Source organism: Cricetulus griseus, chromosome 6 (genome assembly GCF_003668045.3).
Source record: "Cricetulus griseus strain 17A/GY chromosome 6, alternate assembly CriGri-PICRH-1.0, whole genome shotgun sequence".
In the NCBI taxonomy this organism is placed as follows: Eukaryota; Metazoa; Chordata; class Mammalia; order Rodentia; family Cricetidae; genus Cricetulus; species Cricetulus griseus.
Genome location: NC_048599.1, coordinates 146,943,661 through 146,965,384, shown reverse-complemented (window position 1 = coordinate 146,965,384; position 21,724 = coordinate 146,943,661). Strand labels below are relative to the sequence as shown.

The 21,724-nt window shown below is 41.9% G+C and overlaps 1 protein-coding gene across 12 annotated transcripts in view; it reads right to left on the bottom strand.

Moving 5' to 3' along the window:
* Cntrl (centriolin) overlaps positions 1-21,724 on the bottom strand; it is an 80,324-nt gene that overhangs the window by 16,776 nt on the left and 41,824 nt on the right. For 11 of the 12 annotated variants that reach the window (XM_027423685.2, XM_027423679.2, XM_027423680.2 and 8 more), the window contains 12 exons: positions 20,744-20,878; positions 18,637-18,782; positions 17,809-18,016; positions 16,981-17,160; positions 15,009-15,188; positions 14,428-14,544; positions 12,879-13,023; positions 12,265-12,419; positions 9,964-10,153; positions 7,696-8,012; positions 4,729-4,937; positions 2,305-2,497 (listed from right to left, as the gene is read on the bottom strand). In XM_027423685.2, the coding sequence (XP_027279486.1) occupies positions 2,305-2,497; positions 4,729-4,937; positions 7,696-8,012; positions 9,964-10,153; positions 12,265-12,419; positions 12,879-13,023; positions 14,428-14,544; positions 15,009-15,188; positions 16,981-17,160; positions 17,809-18,016; positions 18,637-18,782; positions 20,744-20,878 (2,175 nt within the window). The remainder of the gene's footprint in view (positions 1-2,304; positions 2,498-4,728; positions 4,938-7,695; positions 8,013-9,963; positions 10,154-12,264; positions 12,420-12,878; positions 13,024-14,427; positions 14,545-15,008; positions 15,189-16,980; positions 17,161-17,808; positions 18,017-18,636; positions 18,783-20,743; positions 20,879-21,724) is intronic. The other variant, XM_027423684.2, reaches the window with a different exon arrangement.

The window sequence follows — 21,724 nt, the reverse complement described above, 5'->3', positions numbered from 1 at the left end:
CTTTAAATGTAAGCCCTGTGAAAGGAATACAAAACTACATCTATGTCAACAAAGCATTTATCAAAAAAGTCATCTAAAGATGATGAGACTGACTGGAGTTACCTTTTTATTTCTAAAATTTGATAATTTATTAAATCTAGACAACTAAAAGGCAATAATTTTGCCAATCTTCCATACAGATTCTTCTTACTTCAGACATTATCAGCTGAAATGGACTTTCATTTTGTGATGGTGATTTACTTATGGCTAAGGAACACAAATACCAAATTCCTCTGAAGTCTTTGGAAATACTTCTATTTGCTAGATATGGCAAAATATCAACTTGGTTTCTTGATCTGCCTAGAATAAGAGATTTAAGGAATCTAAAAGGAGAGATCCAGCCTCAAAAGTCAGAGTTGTCTGCGAGTGAAATCTGTCTATTAACTGTCCCATGGATGTATACTGGCTGGTAAGGTCCACAGCATTGGACATGTCACTGCATCTCTTTAGAGAGCTGCTTTCCACAGGCTCATTAGCAAAGCAATGGGCAGAGCACACAACCTACTCCCAAAGAGTGGCAGGTTTTAACATGTCTGGTACATTCAGATACTTCCTCTCCCCTACTTCTCCCCAAGATGTTCTCCTGAGTCCCTGGAAGGAAAGTGAGAGGCTCGGCTGTAGTCACCCTTCCTCTTTGTGCCCACTGCCAATGCTACTGATGAAAAATACAAGTGATATGTTTTCTCTAGGGTGTGACACTTACTTCTCCACATAGCAACCAAATATTTACAGCACAAGGGCTACTCATAAGAAAAGAAATAAGGGATGAGTGTTCATGGTGCATGCCTTTAATCCCAGCACTTGGGAGGCAGAGGCAGGCAGATCTCTGTGAGTTCAAGGCCAGCCTGGTCGACAAAGTGACCAGGATAGCCAGAGCTACACAGAGGAAATCCTGTCTTGAAAAACAACAGCAACAAGAAAGAAATGAGGACTTCCGTGTTCTAACTTAAGACCATGTGAAGGAGGGTTCCTGGAAGGGGCTATGTCTGTAAAGGCTGATGGACTTCAATGATACAGAGGGTTTGAAATGTTGCAGGTCCAGAGACTCATTACAGTTTACACTGGGTTAGCTCCAGCCTCCTAAATTAGAGACATGCCTTGCCCACCTGTGTTGGACCCAATACCCTGTTGACTAGCAGATAAAGCCTGATTTAACATCCTGAAAAATAGACGGAAAACCCAAACCAAACAAATGAAACAAAAAACTTCTGGGTTGTATTAAACAACAGTACACAGAATTTAATAGGTGAAACCATTCATTCAGTTCCCAAATAGTATGTTTCTATCAACTTAAATAAATTTAAGTTAAACTAACAATGAAAAAATAGTTTCTGGGGTGCCAGGGGCTTTTTTTGCTCTGGAATTCTCATTTTACTAAAGAACTCTTGAGAAGCCACCACTTCAGCTATGCGACTCTGGGCCAGTTAGGAGCCATTTTGAGCTGCATGTGCAAACACCATTAACGTCACTTTACAGGGCTGTCAGGGATGCTAAATGAAATGGCATTCATAAATAGCCACCACACAGGCTTGGGAAATCACTTTCCCTCTTTGGCTTTCTTCTTCGTTGTGGCCTAAAGAATGCTACTGTCACTTACTCAGGAGTCCACAGAGGTAAGCTACCAGCAAAGAACAATTCACAACCTTTCTTTCTTTTTTTAATGTCAACTTGGCTGTACTTAAATGAATAGACATCTATGACCCAAGAACTGAAAACTTATCATTACTTCTGTTATCAACGTGAAGAAAAGTAAGACTTCTGTAAGAATTTGACTGGTCATTTAAAAAGATACAGGTTGGCTGGGTGGCAGTGGCGCATGCCTTTAATCCCAGCACTTGGGAGGCAGATGGATCTCTGAGAGTTAGAGGCCAGCCTGGTCTACAGAGTAAGTTCCAGGACAGGTTTCAAAGCAACACAGAGAAACCCTGTCTCAGAAAAGATAGACTGAAGAGCCCAAATTAAAAACAGACAACCCCCAACAAACACTTAGATGGGGAAGAGGGACATGCTGAGAACTAAACAGAGTCAGGAATTTAAAACATGCTATTTAACCTGTACTGAACAGCCTGAATATTCTTAGCTTGAATTTACAACAAGGCAAGCCAAGTCTGAGGACCTAAACGACTTGCCCAAATGTCCAGCTCCTAACTCACAAGGTCCAGACAGCGTGTTCTCATCACTTTTCTCCCTGCATCTTAGGCAGACACCAGCATCTATCTGTGTCACCACAGGAGCATCAATCAGGCTGAACCACCCCAGACTCACCTTCTCCTTAGTGCAGGAAAGTTCATGCTCGGCCTCTGCCAGAAGTTGGTCAGCTTCCCTGAGCTCCGAGCGCCGCTTCAGAAGAGTCTTCTCTATGCAGGCAACCTCATCGACAATGTCCTCATGGCGTTTCAGAGACTTTTCTATTTCTAGTTCAGTCATAAGATTCTCAACATTTCCATCAATGAAGTCCCTAAAAAATTACATAAATACCAAGAGATTTTACACAGACAATATAGACACTCATAACCTATGAAGAATGTTTTTTTTTTCCCCTTGGTTTTTTTGAGACATGGTTTCTCTGTGTAGCTTTGGAGCCTATCCTGGCACTCGCTTTGGAGATCAGGCTGGCCTCGAACTCACAGAGATCCACCTACCTCTGCCTCCCGAGTGCTGGGATTAAAGGCATGCGCCACCAACACCCGGCCAAGAATTTACTAACTTTTTAAGAGAGGTAGATACAATTGGTTATGTCCAGCTCAAGTTCAAAATATTATTATAAACACAGAATATTCCTGGCAGTAAATGCACACTATGTAAAATGCCTGACAGATTTGTGCATCAACATCTGGCCAAGACAGCACCGCAACATTATTTTCTGACAAACAGAAATAAAGGAAGTGACTATACAATAATATCCAGTTCCTTTGACAGTCCTCAAGGACAGTCCCCAGGTCAGTCAGCCCCAAACACTGTATGGGTTTATGACTTACTTCTTTATGTTAGAGTAAAACTGTCATAAAAGATTTGACAAAAAAAAGTGTCATAAAGTTCAGTAACTCAAGGCTAACATGACAAAATTATATGAAAATGGGCTGCTTTGAAGAAAAACATGAAAACAAACTCAGCATATTGATGCTTTTCTTCTTTCTTCAAAGGCATGCAGAGAGCTTTTGCCTTTTTCTCTGAACACTTAACTATTACCCAAATTTCCTGGAATGATCATTTTATTACTGTTAGAGTAGCCGAAGTCGTATCCTACTGCCCTGTAACCTTTGTCCTCTTCTTAACATGTATATTTACATGAAAACCACCCCTACTCCACAAGCAAAGAGTCCCTTCTTCTCAGTGTAGCTCTTGCTTTCCTCAGGCAGTTTTAAACACTCAGCGGTCCACTCCTAGATGGCAGTGAACATATCTCATTTACTCTGCATGACTCACAGGCAGGCCTTCTACCACCGAGGCCTAGGCTAGGGAACCACAAAAATTCATGGACCAGCACAGAAACAACATTTTATATAACTGACCAGACAATAAAGGCTAGGTAAACTAACTGACTCTATGCTAGGTGCAGGCACCCATAGCAGAGGTCCAGCTATTACCCTCACTGACTCTCTGGTTGCTCACAGCAATGCAGAAGCAGGACTATGTCAAGGGTCATAGTCCTAAATTTTACAAGATACCTGAGAAGAAAAAAAAGGAAGGCTTAGTGTAAAAGGGATTCCCTGACCTTTGTTTAATTTTTTTTTTATAGATATTATGTGTATGAATGTTTTGCTTGCATGTATGTATGTGTACCACTGAATGCCTGGTGTCCACAGAGGTCAAAAGAGGGACCAGATCCCCTGGAACTGGAGTTATGGATGTTTGTGAGCCACTATATGGATGCTGGGAACTGAATTTGCATTCTCTGCAAAAAGTGACAAGCACTTTAAACTGCTGAGCCATCTTTCCAGTCTCTGCACCCCACCTTTGTTCTGTAAGGCAGGACAGACAGACAGGGCTTGGGAAAGGCATCTCAGGAAGAGGACAGAACATGCGAAGGTGTGGAGGCAGAGGAAAGAGGTGCTGGGGCCATGGAAGTAGTTCAGGCCACTGTGTGAGGCTCAAGGATAACAGACAGGCAGGGTTCAGACTGCTTTGTGTACTGAAATGAAACTGAGTCCAGTGTTCTTGACAGACTGGAGAGAAAGATTCTAGACATGGTGGCCAGCACAGAACTTGCTATGGTGGTCTAGAATTTCACTAATTAAAGGCCACAGCAGTAGAAATAACAGAAAAGGATCAGTTAGCTCTCTGAGGCAAAGTCAGAAGGATGAGGAAAGCAAACAGATACCATGGAGAATGAGGGTTTGAAAACCCTGTTGTATGTTTTGCTGAGGTAGCTAGACACAGAATGGACATCCTGTTCACCAAAGATAACTACAAACAAGGCACTCTGGATTATTTACCAGGAGACCTGAGACATTCACTGTCCTAGATAGTATTTACCACATGGGTACTGAATTAATTGGAGTTAAATTCTGTTTTTTAGTTCCCATTGCCATGTTTAAAGAGCTCCACCCACATATGGCTAACATTTACTACTCTGTAGTTTACTCTAAGAGATTTCTAAAATAACAGAATGTTTTATGAGGCAGTGCCAAAGGAGGGTGCCCTTCAAAACTGGTATTGAATTATAAAAATATGATGGTGAATGCTTACTTTCGTTGTTGATGTTTCTGGATGGTTCTATGCAATTCTTCTACTTCGTGTTCTAATTCTTTCTTCTCTTGCAAAAGGTCATCAATGTTATGATGCAGCTCTTCCACTTCTTTCTCAGAATGCTGCTTGGATGCTTTTGGCCACTGTTCTTCCTGCCGGTTTGATTTTAGGTGCTGCATTATGTCTTCTAGTCTAGACACTTCATTGAGCTGAACACAAGAGAGTGAGTGCATTATAGAGACATCAGAGGGTACCTCTTCCCTTTTGCTGTCAGAAGCTGTAATAAGTTGGATAAAGTCTATATCTATTGCCTAAAAAATAGTGGGCATCACATGGCACAGATGATACTTACAGACCTCACATAACTTTTCCAAAAGTTTGACTATGTGCTAGAAATTCACCAAGTTGCTGGGCAGTGGTGGCACATACCTTTAATCCCAGAACTTGGGAGACAGAGGCAGGAGGATCTCAGTGAGTTCAAGGCTAGCCTGGTTGGTCTACAGAGCAAGTGCCAGGGCAGGCTCCAAAGCTACACAGAGAAATTCTATCTTGAAAAACAAAAAACAATAATTCATCAAACCTCTCTGTTTCTAGAATTCAGCATCTACCAGAACAAACAAACTGAAGTCCCTCTCCACTCTGGACACATGGGAAAATTGTTGAAATAGGTTCCAAGAAGAAGAGGTATTTTACCTGCGATTTTTCAGAATGAATAAAGGTAAACAGAATCTTAAGAAATAAGAAGCTAGCCGGGTGGTGGTGGTGCACACCTTTACTCTCAGCACTCAGGAAGCAGAGGTAAGCGGATCTCCAAGCTGGAGGCCAGCTTGGTCTATAGAGCGAGCTCCAGGACAGCCAGGGCTATAGAGAGAAACCCTGTTCTCGAAAAACCAAACCAAACCAACCAACCAAACAAACAAAACACAAGAAGCTGAAGTGCCAGAGTTATGAAAGCACACTAGAGAAGTTATGTGAGTCATGTATTCTTGAAGGACTATAGCAAGCATCAGTATAGCAAGCATGGCACCAACAGGTTTTGCCCGTTCCCTTTCTCTCTTGCTAAAACCATTAGATTACATTCCTTAAACTAACCACTAAGGTCTATTCCCTTATTTGGCTACTTCCCCTCCTAGGCTGACTACCAAGGTCCAGCTATCAAAGTATTGAAGTTCAGCAAACAAAAGGCCCCTTTGGCTCACCAATTAACATGCCCAATCAAAACTAAACACCTCATCCTAACATGGGGTTTCCCCTTGTTCCTTAATAAACTGCCATTTGCCTAAGGGCCACATGTGATCCAGAGGCAGTTCTTTTTCCCTCTGGGCAAATAGTGCCCCCCTTTTCCCTTGTCCTTTGTCTCCTGTCCTTGTCTCTCTGGGGCAAAACAAATCTCCTTTGTGCTGAGAACTCTGTCTTGTCTCAGGGTATCCTGTGCCAATTCAGTCCTTTCACTTCTGGAGAGTAAAAGAAGCGATCCAAGGGAGTATCACATATGCATAACAGACAGATGGTTACAGATGAATGCACACCAAAGTCATGGAGAATGTGACAGATTACTGTAGTAGCTACATGAATGCATGTGGGCCCTGTGGACCAAGTGTGCCCTACTAGAAGGTGACAATGGCCTGGTACCAGGTATCTTCTCTTTTAGGCCCTCAGGGGGCTGAGGAGGGGGAAAGAACAAAGGCTCCAAGTGCTCTGAGCTCAAAAGAGGAACTTGGAATGCAGTTTTCTTGTGTATCTTAGAGCCAGAGTTGGAAAGCAATCAGATTAGCAGGTAATAATTTCTGAGAGTCTAGTTTAAGAAAAGAATAAAAAGCATACTTAAGAATCCACGAAGAGCCTGGCAGTGGTGGCGCATGCCTTTAATCCCAGTACTGGGGAGGCAGAGGCAAGTGGATCTCTGTGAGTTTGAGGCCAACCTGGTCTCCAAAGTAAGTTCCAGGACAGCCTCCAAAGCCATGGAGAAACCCTGTTTCGAAAAAAACAAACAAACAAACAAAAAAAAACAAACAAAAAAGAATCACCTAGCATCCACGAATAAAGAAATGTTACACAGATATTAATGTGTTATTTAAAAGTATCTGTAGGGACTGGACAGATGGCTCAGAACACTGTTCTGTTGTGTAACAGTTTCCATCCTTCGGGGAGCTCTTTAAGTACCACATTCACAAGCACACTCCCCCCAACACACATATGCACAGAATTAAAACTAATAAAAGCTTAAAATTGTAAAGTCCTGGGTATTGTTTCTAACATTAAATGGGAAAATGGAATTCAAATGTGCATACAATAGTAACTGTGGAAATAATGTGTAATTATCATTGATGCTAACTCAGAGATAATTCCCACCCATGCCTACTGTATGCTGTTTACACATATCAGCATGTATGAGCACAAATGTACATGTGGAACATACACATGTGTATAAGCTATAGGCACTACTGTGTGATAGCTTTACATAAACACTACTACAAAGTCTACAACAGAAAATCATAAGAAAAGCTGTTGGTTTTTAGACGAAAAGCATTTTAGGAAACAGATAACTATACCAGGCTTTGGGCTTATGAATTTACTATCCTGTTCAAAACCATGTTTTAATAGGAAAATGCTTAGTTCTTCATTTTGTTTTGTTTTGTTTTGTTTTGTTTTTCGAGACAGGGTTTCTCTGTGGCTTTGGAGGCTGTCCTGGAACTAGCTCTTGTAGACCAGGCTGGTCTCGAACTCACAGAGATCCACCGGCCTCTACTTCCAGAGTGCTGGGATTAAAGGCTTGCGCCACCAACGCCCGGCAAATGCTTGGTTCTTAAACATAAGTCCTATAATCTCACTCTTGGGCTAGGCCCACATATCAATGAACTCTTCAAGGGTGCATCTATCTCAGGCACTTGGGAGTGGTGAGAATAGAGTTGTGTTTCCCACTTACTAGATTATGGTGCAATGACAATAGAGATGTTTCCCACTTACTAGGTTATGGTGCTCTGGGATGTTGCAATGCTGCATACCAACAGGAACAAGGGGAACAGCAAAGTTGGTGGGAGGAGGTCCATATACGATGGGGGCCCCAACAGGAGGTGGGCCATAAACCACTGTGCCAGGGGTCAGAGGTTGGCTGTTGTTGGGCAAAGGAGGTGATGGTGCATATAAGGCCATTCCCTGAGGTACTGGAGAACCATCAGGAAACACAGTATACATTATGTACCCAGGAGGAGGAACAAATGAGGGCTCCTCCTGGTCATCCAGTCCACTCTCTTCCTGGCTATCTCCTCCACTGTCTGCATTCTCTATGAAATGAACAGAAGCATATTATACTAGGTAAGTAGATCTAGTAAGAAACAACAGCACTTCAACCAAAACAATGGAGATGTAAAACAAAATTATAACAATGATCAACTGTAGTTGTGAGAAACAGATCAGCACACAAAGTATTTTCAGTAGCCAATATTTCACATCTCTTTGTCCATTAATTATTAATGTATTCAGCAGTCATTTGAATATCAGCTTCACACTACATAAAAAACCAACAGAGATGTTATGAGATCAAACAGAACTCAAGTTGATTCTGCCATGACATGTAGCACTCTAATATGATGGTTTACATCTTACTTCTCTACCCTAAAGGCAGGAGCTGTGTTTGCTGACCTGACATTAAATAAAGCAAGTACATAGCAGGTTTCCACCCCAAAAGAGCTCCTGTTTGTTTGCTTTTGTGTTGCTAGGGATTAAACTAACAATGAGCTACATTGACATCCCAACAAATACTTTCTTCATTAACAAATCATCAAAATGTAGCATTACTATGTCATAGAGCAACAGTCTCAGAGCAGCAAAATGATTTGACTGTGACCACAGAGCTATGAAATGTAAGAGACTTGGACTAATCCAAGTCTCACTCTTCACACAGAACTTTGGAAGATTAACCTCTGAAAATCTTAGTGGAGCTGCTACATAAAGCCATGATAAAAAAAAAAAAAAAAAGTCCAATGCCCCATGATCCAGAAGCATAAGCCAAGAAGCTTTTCAGTTGGAGAGAACACAGCTTTCCTAAACCCTGAGTATGAGTTGGTTTGTGGAAGGAAAGAGGAAGTCAGACATTACAGAAAAATGGTTTAAAACATGGAGGTTTAGGGGTGAGGATGTAGCTTGGAGGCAAAGTGCTTACCTAGCATGTGCTAGGCCCTACGTTCAACCCACAACACTGAAAACAAAGACAAAGAGGCTTGAAGAACCCAGAATGCAACAAGTACCTTTAGATCAGAGGTTCTCAACCTTCCTAAGGCTGCACCCTTTAATACAGTTCCTAATATTATGGTGAACCTCAACCATAAAACTGTTTTCATTGCTACTTTGTAACTATAATTTTGCTACTGTTATGAATCATAATGTAATTATCTGATATGCAGTATATCTGATAAGCAGCCCCTTGAAAGGGTTGTTCTACCCCCAAAGGGCCAAAACCCACAGGTTGAGAGCCACTGCTTTAGACAGATAATGAAGGGACCCTAGCCCACTCAAGCATGTTGTTCTGGCTGGCCTTTCCCTTCTCCCATCCCCTCTGCCTTAAGAGTACATCCCTAAAGCTAGCCACCAAGGTCTATTCCCTTGTTTGGCCACTTCCTCCTCTTGCAGCTGACTAACAAGATCCAGCTATCCAAGTATTGAAGTCCAGCAATCAGAAGTCCCCGTTGGCTCACCAAATTGATATGCCCTATTAAAATTAAACACCTCATCCTAACATGGAGGTTTCCCCCTTTACCTTTATAAACTGCCATTTGCCCATATGCCACGTCTGTCTGTCTCTATCCAGAGGCAGTCCTTTGTCCCTCTGAGACAAATACCTCTGCCCCCTTTGTTCCCTTCCCTTCTCCCTCATCCCTTATCTCCTTTACCACAGCATCCTAGCCCACTCTAACAGAGACCTCCCCTTCTCCTCCTCTTAAAATTACACCTGCAAGGGCATTAGCTGCTGTTTTTCTGTCCAAGTCAGAAAGCAGTCACTTCATCTTTTCTTCACTGCTTAAATAAGGATTTCTCTGGGTAAACAGATGTTTGGGTGTGGTTTGTGTCTAATCCAGGGTGTGGGAAGGAGCCCCTGGTGTGGGAGTCCCCTTCAGATAACTTATGGGAAGATAGATTATTGGCCAACACAGGAATGCATCTGTGATTTCAAGGAAACAATAAAAGATTATTAAATAGGTAAGAGAAATGCAACTTCCCTTTTGTGATGTGACCTACCTCTATTGGAAAATGATTTATGCAACCCATTTCTGATGGGTGAATAGACCCAGTATCCTGAAGTAGGTAGAGGTTCACTGTTGTCCTTCTCTTCTTGCTGTCCAGGCTGTGGTTTTCTAAGAGGAGTAGATGCTGTATACTTGAGACCCAAACCAGAGTCCTTGGTGACTTGAGAACTATGGCTGGAAACCTAAAATCAGTGACAGGAGAGCACACTGCCTATTATCAATGTATCTAAAGGCTGACCTTTAGATACAGCTAAGGTGAGATACACAAAAACTAAGACAGGATTTGTTATTTCCTTATTATGATTCTCATTTTTCACAGACAAATAAGAAATGATTACACAGTTATAAACTAGAGTCCATACATATGGCTCAGCTTATTAACATTTCTTTAACATGACGGTGTCAGGAAGGCTGGGCAGGGAGGAGTATGGCTATAGTCATGCCAAACTGCTCTGTGAAAAGAGAAGGGCTCTCTTCAGGAAGTTATATAATAGCATCCATCTCCTGCCTTGCTGATTTGGCTGTATTTTTGGGAATACTACCAATGGTAAAGGCATGCTATCTGGCTGTTGAATTTATTTTATGGCACAATTTTCCATGAGAGAAATAAAAACAAATTTCTCTGTAAGTGATCAGACCCTTGAGTGTCCTCTCTTTCTTCTACTGTTGGTAGCTTCTCTTTCTCTGCCTTGTCCTTAATGGCCTAGTAGTTAAGGTAAAGGAAACCACACACTATGAACGAATCTGGAGTTTAGTATCTTGCTGTCCTTGGAGTGTAGTGCTTCTATTCTTCCTGTTTCCCAGCACACTTGGTCCAGGCATAAAGCCTTTTCCTTTTCCTTCCAGTTTTTGACCTCCAGCCTTGGTTGCAGACAGGGTGCTGGTTTCCTTCAGATTTCTGGGAATAGTAGGTTCTGGTTAAGACTACAGTCAGAGCCCTGGGACCCTAGTGTCTGTGCTGCTGCTTCTACAACCATCCCACAGCTGACTCAAAGTGTCCCCTCTGCTTTGGATTACGTCCCACATAGATCCCTTCACTTCCAAGCTCAGCAAGCTCTTTCCTTAATATTATCTCTTTTTTTCCAGCTCTGATAATCTAGCTCTGGCCTCTTCTATCTTTCACTTGAATGGTTTCAAACAGCCCCACATAAAGCTCAGCTAGTTACAACTCTAGCGCCCATGCTCAGCTAGAATAATACCCTTCTGAACTCTGACTCTATTAACAGTAATCTCATTTCTCATAACATATACAATGGCCCTTTTAAAGAAGGGTGGCCCCTGTGCTTTGAATGAGAGTGTCTCCATAGGCTCAGGTATTTGAACACTTGGTCCCTCTCTGGTGGTGCTGTTTGGGAGGTGTGGCCTTCCTTACTGGGGGCAGGCCTGGAGAATTTAAAGCCTCTTGCCATTCCTAGCTCCCCACCTCTCTTCTCTCTGTCTACTTTGTGCTTATGGTTCAAGATGCGCATTTCACCTCTCTGTTCCTGCTGCCATGCTTCCCCATCACAACAGACTCTTACCCTTTGGAACCACAAGCCCAAGTAAACTCTTTCTTGCTTAAATTGTTCTTGGAATGTTCTTTTATCACAGCAGCAGGAAAGCAGCAAACACAGTCCCAGTCTCACTTTCCAGCTTGTTTCAGCATTCCTAGCAACACCACAGGCTCCTTGCTAAGGCTACAGCACCCTTTCTCTTCACACAAGCTGTTCCCCCCCCCCTTAACCCCTGTCTGGGTACTTGCTCACTGCTCACCTCACAGCCTCGGCTAATTAGCTTTCCTTCTGTCTGAGAAGAATCTTTGAAACCAACGTTTCTGCAACTAGAGCATACTAGCAAGTCTGTTGTCACAAGTACGTCACTGCTCTGTAACTAACCGTAGTGCATGACACAGTTCTTATGAGTGCAGGGATGTCCATCATCAGAGTACCCCAATACAGCCTAACACATGGCCTAGACTTTGGTAAAACTCAAAAAAAATATTTTAAAGGAAATCAAGCCTAGGTACCCATTATTCCATCTACACCTCTGCACATTTCCATAATCATTTTCATTCAGCTTGGTGGGCTTATGTCACCTTATCCTTTATCTAATTCATGGAACTGGCCATGAAAAGCAAGTACTACTGTCTGTGGGATAGCTCTATTTTTAAATTTCAAATAACATAAACACTGAAGAAGCTAAACATATGTCTCAGCAGAGAAGTATTTTTAGCACCTGCTAACAAATTTAGGGAAGGAGAAAATGTCACTTTCAAGAAAATTCAGGTTATACTCTAGCAATATGCAATTCCTACTTTAGATGATGGCGGCGGTGGTGGTATAAAACACCAATAGCCTTGTCTTCTGAAAGGGTCTGTCATGCTGCTGATATACTCATTCTGAGCAGAAACTTCATGCCGGAGTTCAGCAATTTCCTCTAAAACATTTTCAATGCCTCCTCCTTTATCACCTGTAAAGGACAGTCATTCTATGAAGCTCCCATGCATTCATGGACTTCCTTTCTCTCCCAACACAGAACAGAGACTCCTTGAGAGCCACCAGGCTCCACCATGTTCCCTAAGCTGACTTTCAGCCTGTCCTTAGGTAATTACTTTTTGCTGAACACTAAGAGAACATTCTCTGCCCATCGATTATAATGTAATTCACAGAAAGCAAACAGATTTGTAAACATTATTTTTTAAAATTACAGTCTATACCTTGTCTTTCTATAATTGAATCCCCTACTATCCTCTAATACTACACTGTAAAATGCTTTTTAAGATCTTTAACTTGTCAAGTAAGCCACGACTCTCTAGGTCAGGCATGGTACTGACTCCTTCAGTTAAGGGCTTTTTTTTCTAAAGGCAGGAGATGGCAGTTCAATTTTCTAATTTCAGAACCACCCAAATCAAAGCCAACAGTACTTTACCAGTCCCAGTGAGGTTTAGAACATCCCGAAGCCTTGTGATCTCAGCCCTTTGCTTCGCCATGACCTCGTTCAGCATCTTGATCTCTAGAAGCTGTGAGTTTGCTCCTTTTGAACCTAGATCTGCATTCTCCATCTTAATGCAAAACTATTAAAAAAGCATACACACACAGTGACAGGAGCGTTTACTCTTGTAACTTAGGAGTCCCACAGCTTTTGTTTACCTGTTACCAACAAGAAAGTCACTTTACCCCTTTCATCTTCATGGCACTGCATAGGCGAGGCTAAAGTGCTGCCTGCTGAGTGCCGCAAGAGGGCAGTGGGCCTATACAGCAGTGACAACTAGTATTTAACAAGTCAACCCACTAGACATTGGAGAGTCCTACTTGGCAAAACCGACTCACCAGATGTTTTGGGGGACCACCACTTGGCAAAGCCAGCAGGACTATTGACTGTGAATGACTGGTTATTTTCTGTCTGTAACTTTCTCAGGTATCACTGCTCTGCCTCCCTAATAAGAACAGCTGTAGGGGTCTTTCCACAGCCCTTTGATGGTGTGTTTTACACTTGCTGGGCACACATAACTGTGGATGGCCAGAAGATGACTTTCTATTTAAGTTAATATTGATGAACAGAGATAATACTAGAACGTTTTATATTACTTAGACTGACAAAGTATTCTCAGTCACAAAGACAGCCTTTTATATAGACAAGCTAACTTTAGACTTCAGAGCAAATCCAAAGCAGGTTAGTTTCCCCTAGAGACAAATACACAAGGTCATTTCTCCAGGTGTTGTTTGCTGATTCAAAGCCAGAGCCTGAAACAACTTTAGTCTGCACTTAGTCCCAGGCTCAGGCTCAAGGTTCAGCTAACTAACCGTTATTGTTAAATCTTGATTTCCAATGTCATTTTCTGTCTGGGAACCCTCACCAACTTAGAGCCACATGCACAGATGATTGTGACATTCCTAGTCTGAGAGAAACTACATGACTCAACTTACATTTTGAGTTTTGGTAGGGCCCTGTAAAACAACCTATACTTGTCCAGAGTTGAGCAAAGAGGGAGGAGAGGGGAGCAAGGGGAGAAGGCAGTAAGGCAGAGAGAAAGAAGGGCAGAGGCAACAAACAGCAGCCGTGATGCAGTGGAAGGAAGCAGAAAAAGTGGGCAGAGAGAGAAGAGAGCAAAGAGAAGGATGCACAACTTATTAGGAAGAAGCTGCTGAATAGAGCATTGGGAGGTATAGAGCTAATTAAGAAACTGAAAAAGAGCAAGAGATTTTTCAGAGAGGATTTTTCAAGATAAAGAGAAAGTTGCCATCAGAAGGCATCTGTGTTTCTTTTTTTCCCTCAGATAAAAAAGGTCTCATTATTAGATAGATAAGAACTTGTCTTATGCTATCACTGCATTCGTGGATTTTCTCACATACTCTGATGCTGACTGTCAGACTCCAATAGTTTTAGAGAGTGCTTTGAGCAATCACCCCTAGTATTTTAGTTTTAGACACCTAGGCACTCACAAGGAGGGCAGCTTCAGGTGCCAACACTGACTGACCTGCTCCTCTCTCTCCCTGAGAAGATGCTGCAAGAGCTCAATCTCCGCTTCAGCTCGGGCCAGGTCTTTGGCTGCTTGCGTGGCCTTTCTGCCTAACTTCTCTGCTTTCTGCAGCTCCTATTGGGCCAAGAACAAGACAAAGGCACTGACATCATGATGATCTTTATATAGAAAGATCCTATATATAAAAAAAAAAAAAAAAAAAAAAAAAAAACGAACAAAAAACAAATACACAACCATAAAAAAAAAAAAAAAAAAAAAAGGAAAGACAAAACTTGAGGCTCTGGGATTATATGGTAAGCCTTCAAAACTTCAATCCAAGCATGTATTGACAGTGATTTGTCTAAGGAGACTGATGGTCCTTAGACAATTAAATGATTAATTTAATGGTTCCTTTCAGAATTCAGTAGAATCTGGGGTCTGGAGCAGTCCCAATGATGGAATATAATCACTGGTTCTTAAGAAAGGCAGACAGTGTCACAGTAGTTTGTAAGATGACCAAAGTCTGTATCAAGGATCAACAATGTACGCTGCATTTTTGAGATAGATTTGGAGAAGATGTTCACACTGAATGGACTAACCTCCGCTCGTTCCTGATTAATCCTCATAACAGTTCCATGCAGGGACTTGAGCTGGTCTTTGGTGATGGTGAGCTCAGCTGCAGCTAGTTTATCAGAAGCAGCCACAGCTTTCTTCAGACTCTTCAATTCTTTATCTAAACCAAGAAACTGCTCCTGAGATTTGGCGTCTTCATGCTTCTTCTAAAAGAATCATAACCGAAATAAATTAATTGTTTACAGGCAATAATTAAGATATAAGCTCCAAGACAGCCAGGATCTGTTCCTTGCTATATGCCCATGTCTAGAATATCTGATGCATACTAGGTGCTTCATAAATATTCACTGAATAGGCCATTTCAAAAGAGATAAAAACATTTGTGTGTGTGTGTGTGTGTGTACACACACGTGTTCAGATGTCATTTCCCACTGAGTCCTTTGAGATAGAATCCTTCTTGGGGCTTGTGTTTTCTCAGCTAGGCTACAGCCAGAAAATCCTAGCCACCCTCTTGTTCCAACTCAGACTGCAGGTGTACGGAGGATGCCTGTTTGTTGTGAGCATTGCTGGGCTCTGGTCCTCATAATTGCCAGCAATGCCCCCAACAGATGAGCCATCTCTGCAGCTCCCCATCCACATAAAACTTTGCAAATAACTCTTTTCTTAGTTAAGAATCTTGGATTGGAAAGATGGCTCAGAGGTTAAGAGCACTAGATATTGTTCCATAGGACCAAGGCTGGAAAGCCAGAACCCACATGGTAGCTTAAGTACCTAGGAATCCAACACCCTTTTCTGGCCTCAGTGGGAACCAGGAACACTCGTGGTGCATAGACATACACAGAGACAAAACACCCATACACATAAAAATAAATGAATTATATAAACTAGCAACCTTTCAAACCCAACCTTATTTCTTGGCACTGTAACAGATGGACAAAGCTTTCAAAATAACTTTATCAGGCATGGATAGATGATGAAGACCTTAGCATTTTTGAGGGTACTGAAGTGGACAAATCACACAGGGTCTTAAGCTTAAGAGGCTTCGTCTTTAACAGTGGAGGTTGAGAGAAGAGGTGGGACTGACTACAGACAGCCATTTCCCCATTTCAGAGGGCAGGCTGGTTGTTCTGTGGAGTAGGGCCATGTGTAGAATTGGGAAATTGGCTAGGAAGCTCAGCAACTGTCCAAAAGAGGAGGATGGCTAGAGGGTGGTGGTGGGGTTCCCATGGGGGTAAATGGCTGAGATGGAGAAGAGATGGCAGATGTGTAGGAGGATGAAACAGTCAGATGGGAGGTGAGCTTATGGTGAAGAATGATGCCCACATGATGTGACAGTGAGACTGTAGTGATACTACTGTTCTGGATTGTGATAGTTCACCTCCCCCAGGACCACGAAAACAGTGATCTTAGTTTTGTCAGGGAAACAGGACAAGAGAAAGAGACAGGGGACTTGAAGCTCCTTCTGGGAGAAAAAAAGACTTAGTGATGAGCTGTGGGCCTTAGGCTGGGCAAGAAGGAAAGCAGAGGTTGAAAAGCTGGAGGCTAGTGAACCAGAAGCTTGAGGAGGTTAGAAGACAAGAGGCTGTGACTAGAGCAAGACACCAGAAGTGCTGAGTGAAGTTTCTGAGTGTGACTGAGGAGACAAAGCTGGAATGGGTGAAAGTAGATGGAGAAAAGGCTATCAGAGAGGTATTAGAAAGGGAGAAGAGTTTAAAAGTAACTCCCATGGCTGTACCAGGTGGACAAGTGTTTCTTTTTCTTTTTCTTTTTTTTTTTTTTAAAGGACAAGTGTTTCTAAGGTGGCAAGCTAACCTACTATCATCTGTTACATGTCACCTACATGACCCTAAGGCTAGTTCTCCCATTTCCAGGATTTGTGTTTCCTTGTATCAGGAGAGTCTCAGCCAGCAACAGAGAGCAGATGTGAACCCTACCACTGACTCTGTTACCAGGGGCACGACCTGGGAAACAGGTCCCTCATTTTTCTAGGTTCCCCACCTTTTTCTCTAACTCCTGGAGTTGGGCCATAATTCTTTCTTTCTCTTCATCTGCTTCCTGAAGCTGGAGGTCTGTAAGGCCTTGGATTTCTTCCATACTTTTTAGGTTTTCTTGCAAATAGTGAATTTCATTTTCTAATTGCTGGATTCTTGCATTATGTTGCCTTTTATCAAACTTAACCTGTGAGAAAATAAAATTAAGAGTTTTTCTTTTCTTTCCTTCTTTCTTTTTTTCTTTTTTTTTTTTTTTGAGATAGGCTTTTGGTATACAGACCAAGTTAGCTTTGAACTTGTGACACTCTTACCTGCATTTCCTGAGTGATGGGATTATAGGTGTGTGTATGTGTGTGTGTGTGTGTGTGTATGTATACATACATACATAAATACACATGCTTATATATACACATATACATATAAACATATAAAAATATATATGTATGTTTTAAACAAAATAGGTATGTTTTAGAGCTATTATTTCCTTACCAGGGAATATAAATGTAACAAGGTTTTGTACTAAATAGCAAGAGATGTTTTTATCTTGTTCTCTGGGATTTGAATGCTTGCCTCAATGTGAACATCAGTAGATTTTTAAAAAAACCCAAGATTCTGGCACCATACTATACTTTAGCAATGTGATATTGACCTGTCCATTGTAAAATATCTCTCACCTCCTTCCAAAACAAGAAAACCACTGTTACAAACAGACCTGACTTTGACATCAATAACCGTATTCAGGATTGGATTTTAGTCACAAACTAGTTTCAAGTGAAAATAACAAGGTATGCTCATTGCTGAAGGCTGCCCTCTGGCTATCTCTACCCTTTCTTACTCTGGCTTCAAGTGCTCTTTCACAGGCCTGCCTGAACTCCTCTTGTCCATTTGCCAGTGTCTCTTGCTGGAGAACCATTTCTTCATGGAGTTTCCTCTCTCTGACTTGTGCTTCCTCTTTTTCCCACTGGGATCGTGCAAGGATTTCACTGAATTGTTTCTGTAGATTAGCGAGACTTTTCCCAAGGACATCGGAAGGGCTATGGATTCTAAGGAGAAAAAACAAGAAGGTATGAATGTGGCATTTAATTTGATGCAAACATGTCAAAATAAGAGTAGAAAGTACTATGCGAAGGGACTGGTGTCAATTGCAGCATTTTACCCAGTACCTTCTAAGAGCAAATCATTGTATCCACCACTCTGAAGACACAGGCTAAGAATACATGTCTAGGGGGCTGGAGAGATGGCTCAGTGGTTAAGAGCACTGCCTGCTCTTCCAAAGGTCCTGAGTTCAATTCCCAGCAACCACATGGTGGTTTACAGTCATCTATAATGAGATCTGGTGCCCTCTTCTGGCCTGCAGGCATACATGCAGGCCGAACACTCTACACATAATAAATAAATAAATCTTAAAAAAAAATACATGTCTATAAATTTGACATTATCCTATTTTGTATTTATTCTCTACAGAAAATGCAAACTCTTCTTTCTGATCACACACAGTGAACTTTCATGGGAGACTCTTAAATACCTATATGCTGTTATCAGAATTAAACAATCTTGTATCATTGTCTTTCGGAAGCATCCATCAGTACTACAAAGACTGAGGATGGAGAGCTCACAGCTGGTCTCAGGCACACTCTAACTTGGGGGTTCTGCTTCTGCTTACCTCATTTCCCCAGCTCCTAGTTTCAACTTTCTTCTTAGCTCGTCTACACGAGCTGCTACTTCTTCTGGATGAATCAGACCATCAACCACTTGGTTGAGGTGCTTCTGGAAATCTTTCAGCTGCTGCTTTAAGAGACTGTTGTCATCCTGTGTGTAGGGGTGAAATGGAGAGGATGTATTATCTGCCAGCAGATATTTGTTACTAACAGAAGTATGAGCATATACTGACCACAGAATGAAATTCATATGGATGGCCTCTTTAAAATAAAAGAAATTGCTAAAATGTCCTCACAGTATAAAGAAAAATGTTGCTATATCCTAAATGGATGAATACTAGTCCCTTGAATGCCTGTAATACCCCCGGGATTACTCCACTTCACGTCTAGTGCAGCACTGCTAATTGCAACAAAGGACCTAAAATGGCAAACACATTTTTAAGTGCCCATGGCATCTAGAAGTCTGATCTGTAGATTGTCCCTCCCAATACCCTAAGGCAGCCTTCTCTGGACCAGCGTGCCCTCCCCCACTTTATAGTTTTTTAACTGTTCTCTCCTGATAACATGTAGAGGCAAGGAGGCCCAGTTTCTGTATTAGCCAGGTCACCAGGGTAACAATACCTCTACAGTGCACCCAGATGCCATGATCTTTACATTCTGTCTTGTGTTTCTGTGCCATCGTGTTTCCAATAAATCACAACAGATAAGCAACATTTTATTATAAAATAAGCTTTATGTTGAGGTCATTTTTTCTTACTAAACAAAATGCACATATTATAAAGCACACTTAAGGATAGTTAAGCCACAGTATGATCTTCAGGTTAGGTATAGTAAATGTACTTGAAACAAGTTATTTTCAACTTGTACTGGGTTTGTCAGGACATAAGCCCATCATAAATCAAGGACATCTGTACAGTCCACTCCTGGCCCTAGGTGAGCTGACTCAAAGCCAGCCAACCCACTGATTAACCAGAAACTTAGGCTCTTCCTATCTTCATAATTTGAAACTAGATACAGTACATATAAAGGCTGTACAGGAGTTGGACCTAAGGGGCTGGAGAGATGGCTCAGAGGTTAAGAGCACTGGCAGCTCTTCCAGAGGTCCTGAGTTCAATTCCCAGCAACCACATGGTGGTTTACAGTCATCTATAATGAGATCTGGTGCCCTCTTCTGGCCTGCAGGCATACATGCAGGCAAGACACAATAATTAAATAAATCTAAAAAAATAAAATAAAATAAAAAAATTAAAAAGTTGGATCTGAAACAATACATCAGCTCAGGAGAGGGGTTCAGGTTATGTTAAATATGATACAGAGAGAATTAGGAAGAAGAAATACAAGAGCCACCGAGCCCCTTAAAGAGTCATCAATGACTTTGGTTCTTAGCAAGTGGTGTGTTAACAGTTTCCTACTAGATTGAAACATTCTGCCCTGCAGGGAAATTCCTTAAGCAGGGACATAAACAACTCAAAACAGCTTAACTCAAAACAGCTTCAGGAAGTCCCTGAAACTGACCAGATTTATTAGACCCCTCCCTGCCAGAGTAAACTATAAAGCTGAGAGTCCTTCTCAGACAAGCCAAGCTGCCAAGAAGACTGTCTTCTGTTTCTGTGATCATTTTAAAGTTTCATAGTAAAAATAAAATAATCCACTAAAGACTCCAAACACACACACACACACACACACACACACACACACACACACCCACACAAGGATGAAAACCTGATTATATTTTTAATTGAATCTTTACTGAGAAGACTGTGACAATGTTTCTAATTAGGAGGCCTCACTGCAGCTCACTCACTAAGGGAGACATTTCAAGAGGGAAGGATGCACCATTTAGCAGTCTTAGCTCAGTCTGCTCATAGTTCCTAGGAAGCACTCAAGGAGCTGCTTCACAGAGAAGAGTTTACAGAGTCCTGTTTAATCTGGACATGGGTTCCATTTCTTTACACCATCCAGTGAATTAAAAGCAGTATTACAAAGAAGCAGAGGCTATGGTGTGACTCCACCAGAGTTCATTTTCACCTAATAATTCAAGTTGCTTAGTACATGTTAGAGCAGGCTGTCAAATGTCACCAGCTTTGGTGTTCCACAACCAAAGATCTTTACCTGCAGCTTCTTAAGCTGTGTGCGGAGCTCACTATTCTCTTGCTGCTTCTCTTCTGAGGACTGGGCTTTTCCCAGGGCATCCCTGAGGGACTCTCTTTCCTTTTCCAGTTCCGTCTGAAGCACTGACTGCTCTAGCTGTTGTTGGAGGAAGCAATGTTATCAAAATGCAAAATAGTTATAGTTTATGATCCCAAACAGCACAGGTATATTTACATATGCATACACACCACTGCTATAGTTCTACATTTATGCTCTGAAATTTAAAAATCCAAGATCACTTTTCCACATGCCCCTCTGGCTGGAGAGATGGTTCAGTGTTTAAGAACACTGGTTGCTCTTCCAGAGGTCCTAGGTTCAATTCCCAGTACCCATATGGTGGCTCACAACTATCTGTAACCCCAGGTCCAGGGGGTTAGACACCTTCTGGCCTTCAAAAGTACTAGGAATGCATGCAGTACACAGACAGACATGGAGGCAACACTCATACACAACGTTTTTGAAAATGCAGATGAAGCCTGTCTTATAATCCCAACGCTTGGGAGGCTGAGGCAGGAAGAGTGAGAGGTTGGTTTGGGCTAGAGAATGAGACTTTGTCTCAGAGAAAAAGAGAAGGGGAGAGGAATGGGGGAGGGAAAGAAGAAAGAAGGAGGGAGGGAAGAAGGAAACAAATGAAGGAAGGAAAAAAGGAAGAAAGGGAAGAAGGAAAAAAGGGAAAAGGGAGGGAGGGTAGGAAAAAGGAAAGAAGAAAAAAGGAAGGAAGGAAGGAAGGATAGATAAAACAGCAGATGACCAGACTCCATCTCAGATTTACAGGTTAGAATACCTATGGAACTGCATCTAACAAGCTTCACAAAGAGTTTCATGTAACTATAGTGAAACAACCCAAGAGACTAGAACCTCTATGCTCCATATTTTCTATGTGACCTGAAGTCCAGTCCTGGTGGTTAAGAGCAGACTACTGCTTTCAATACCAAGTGAACA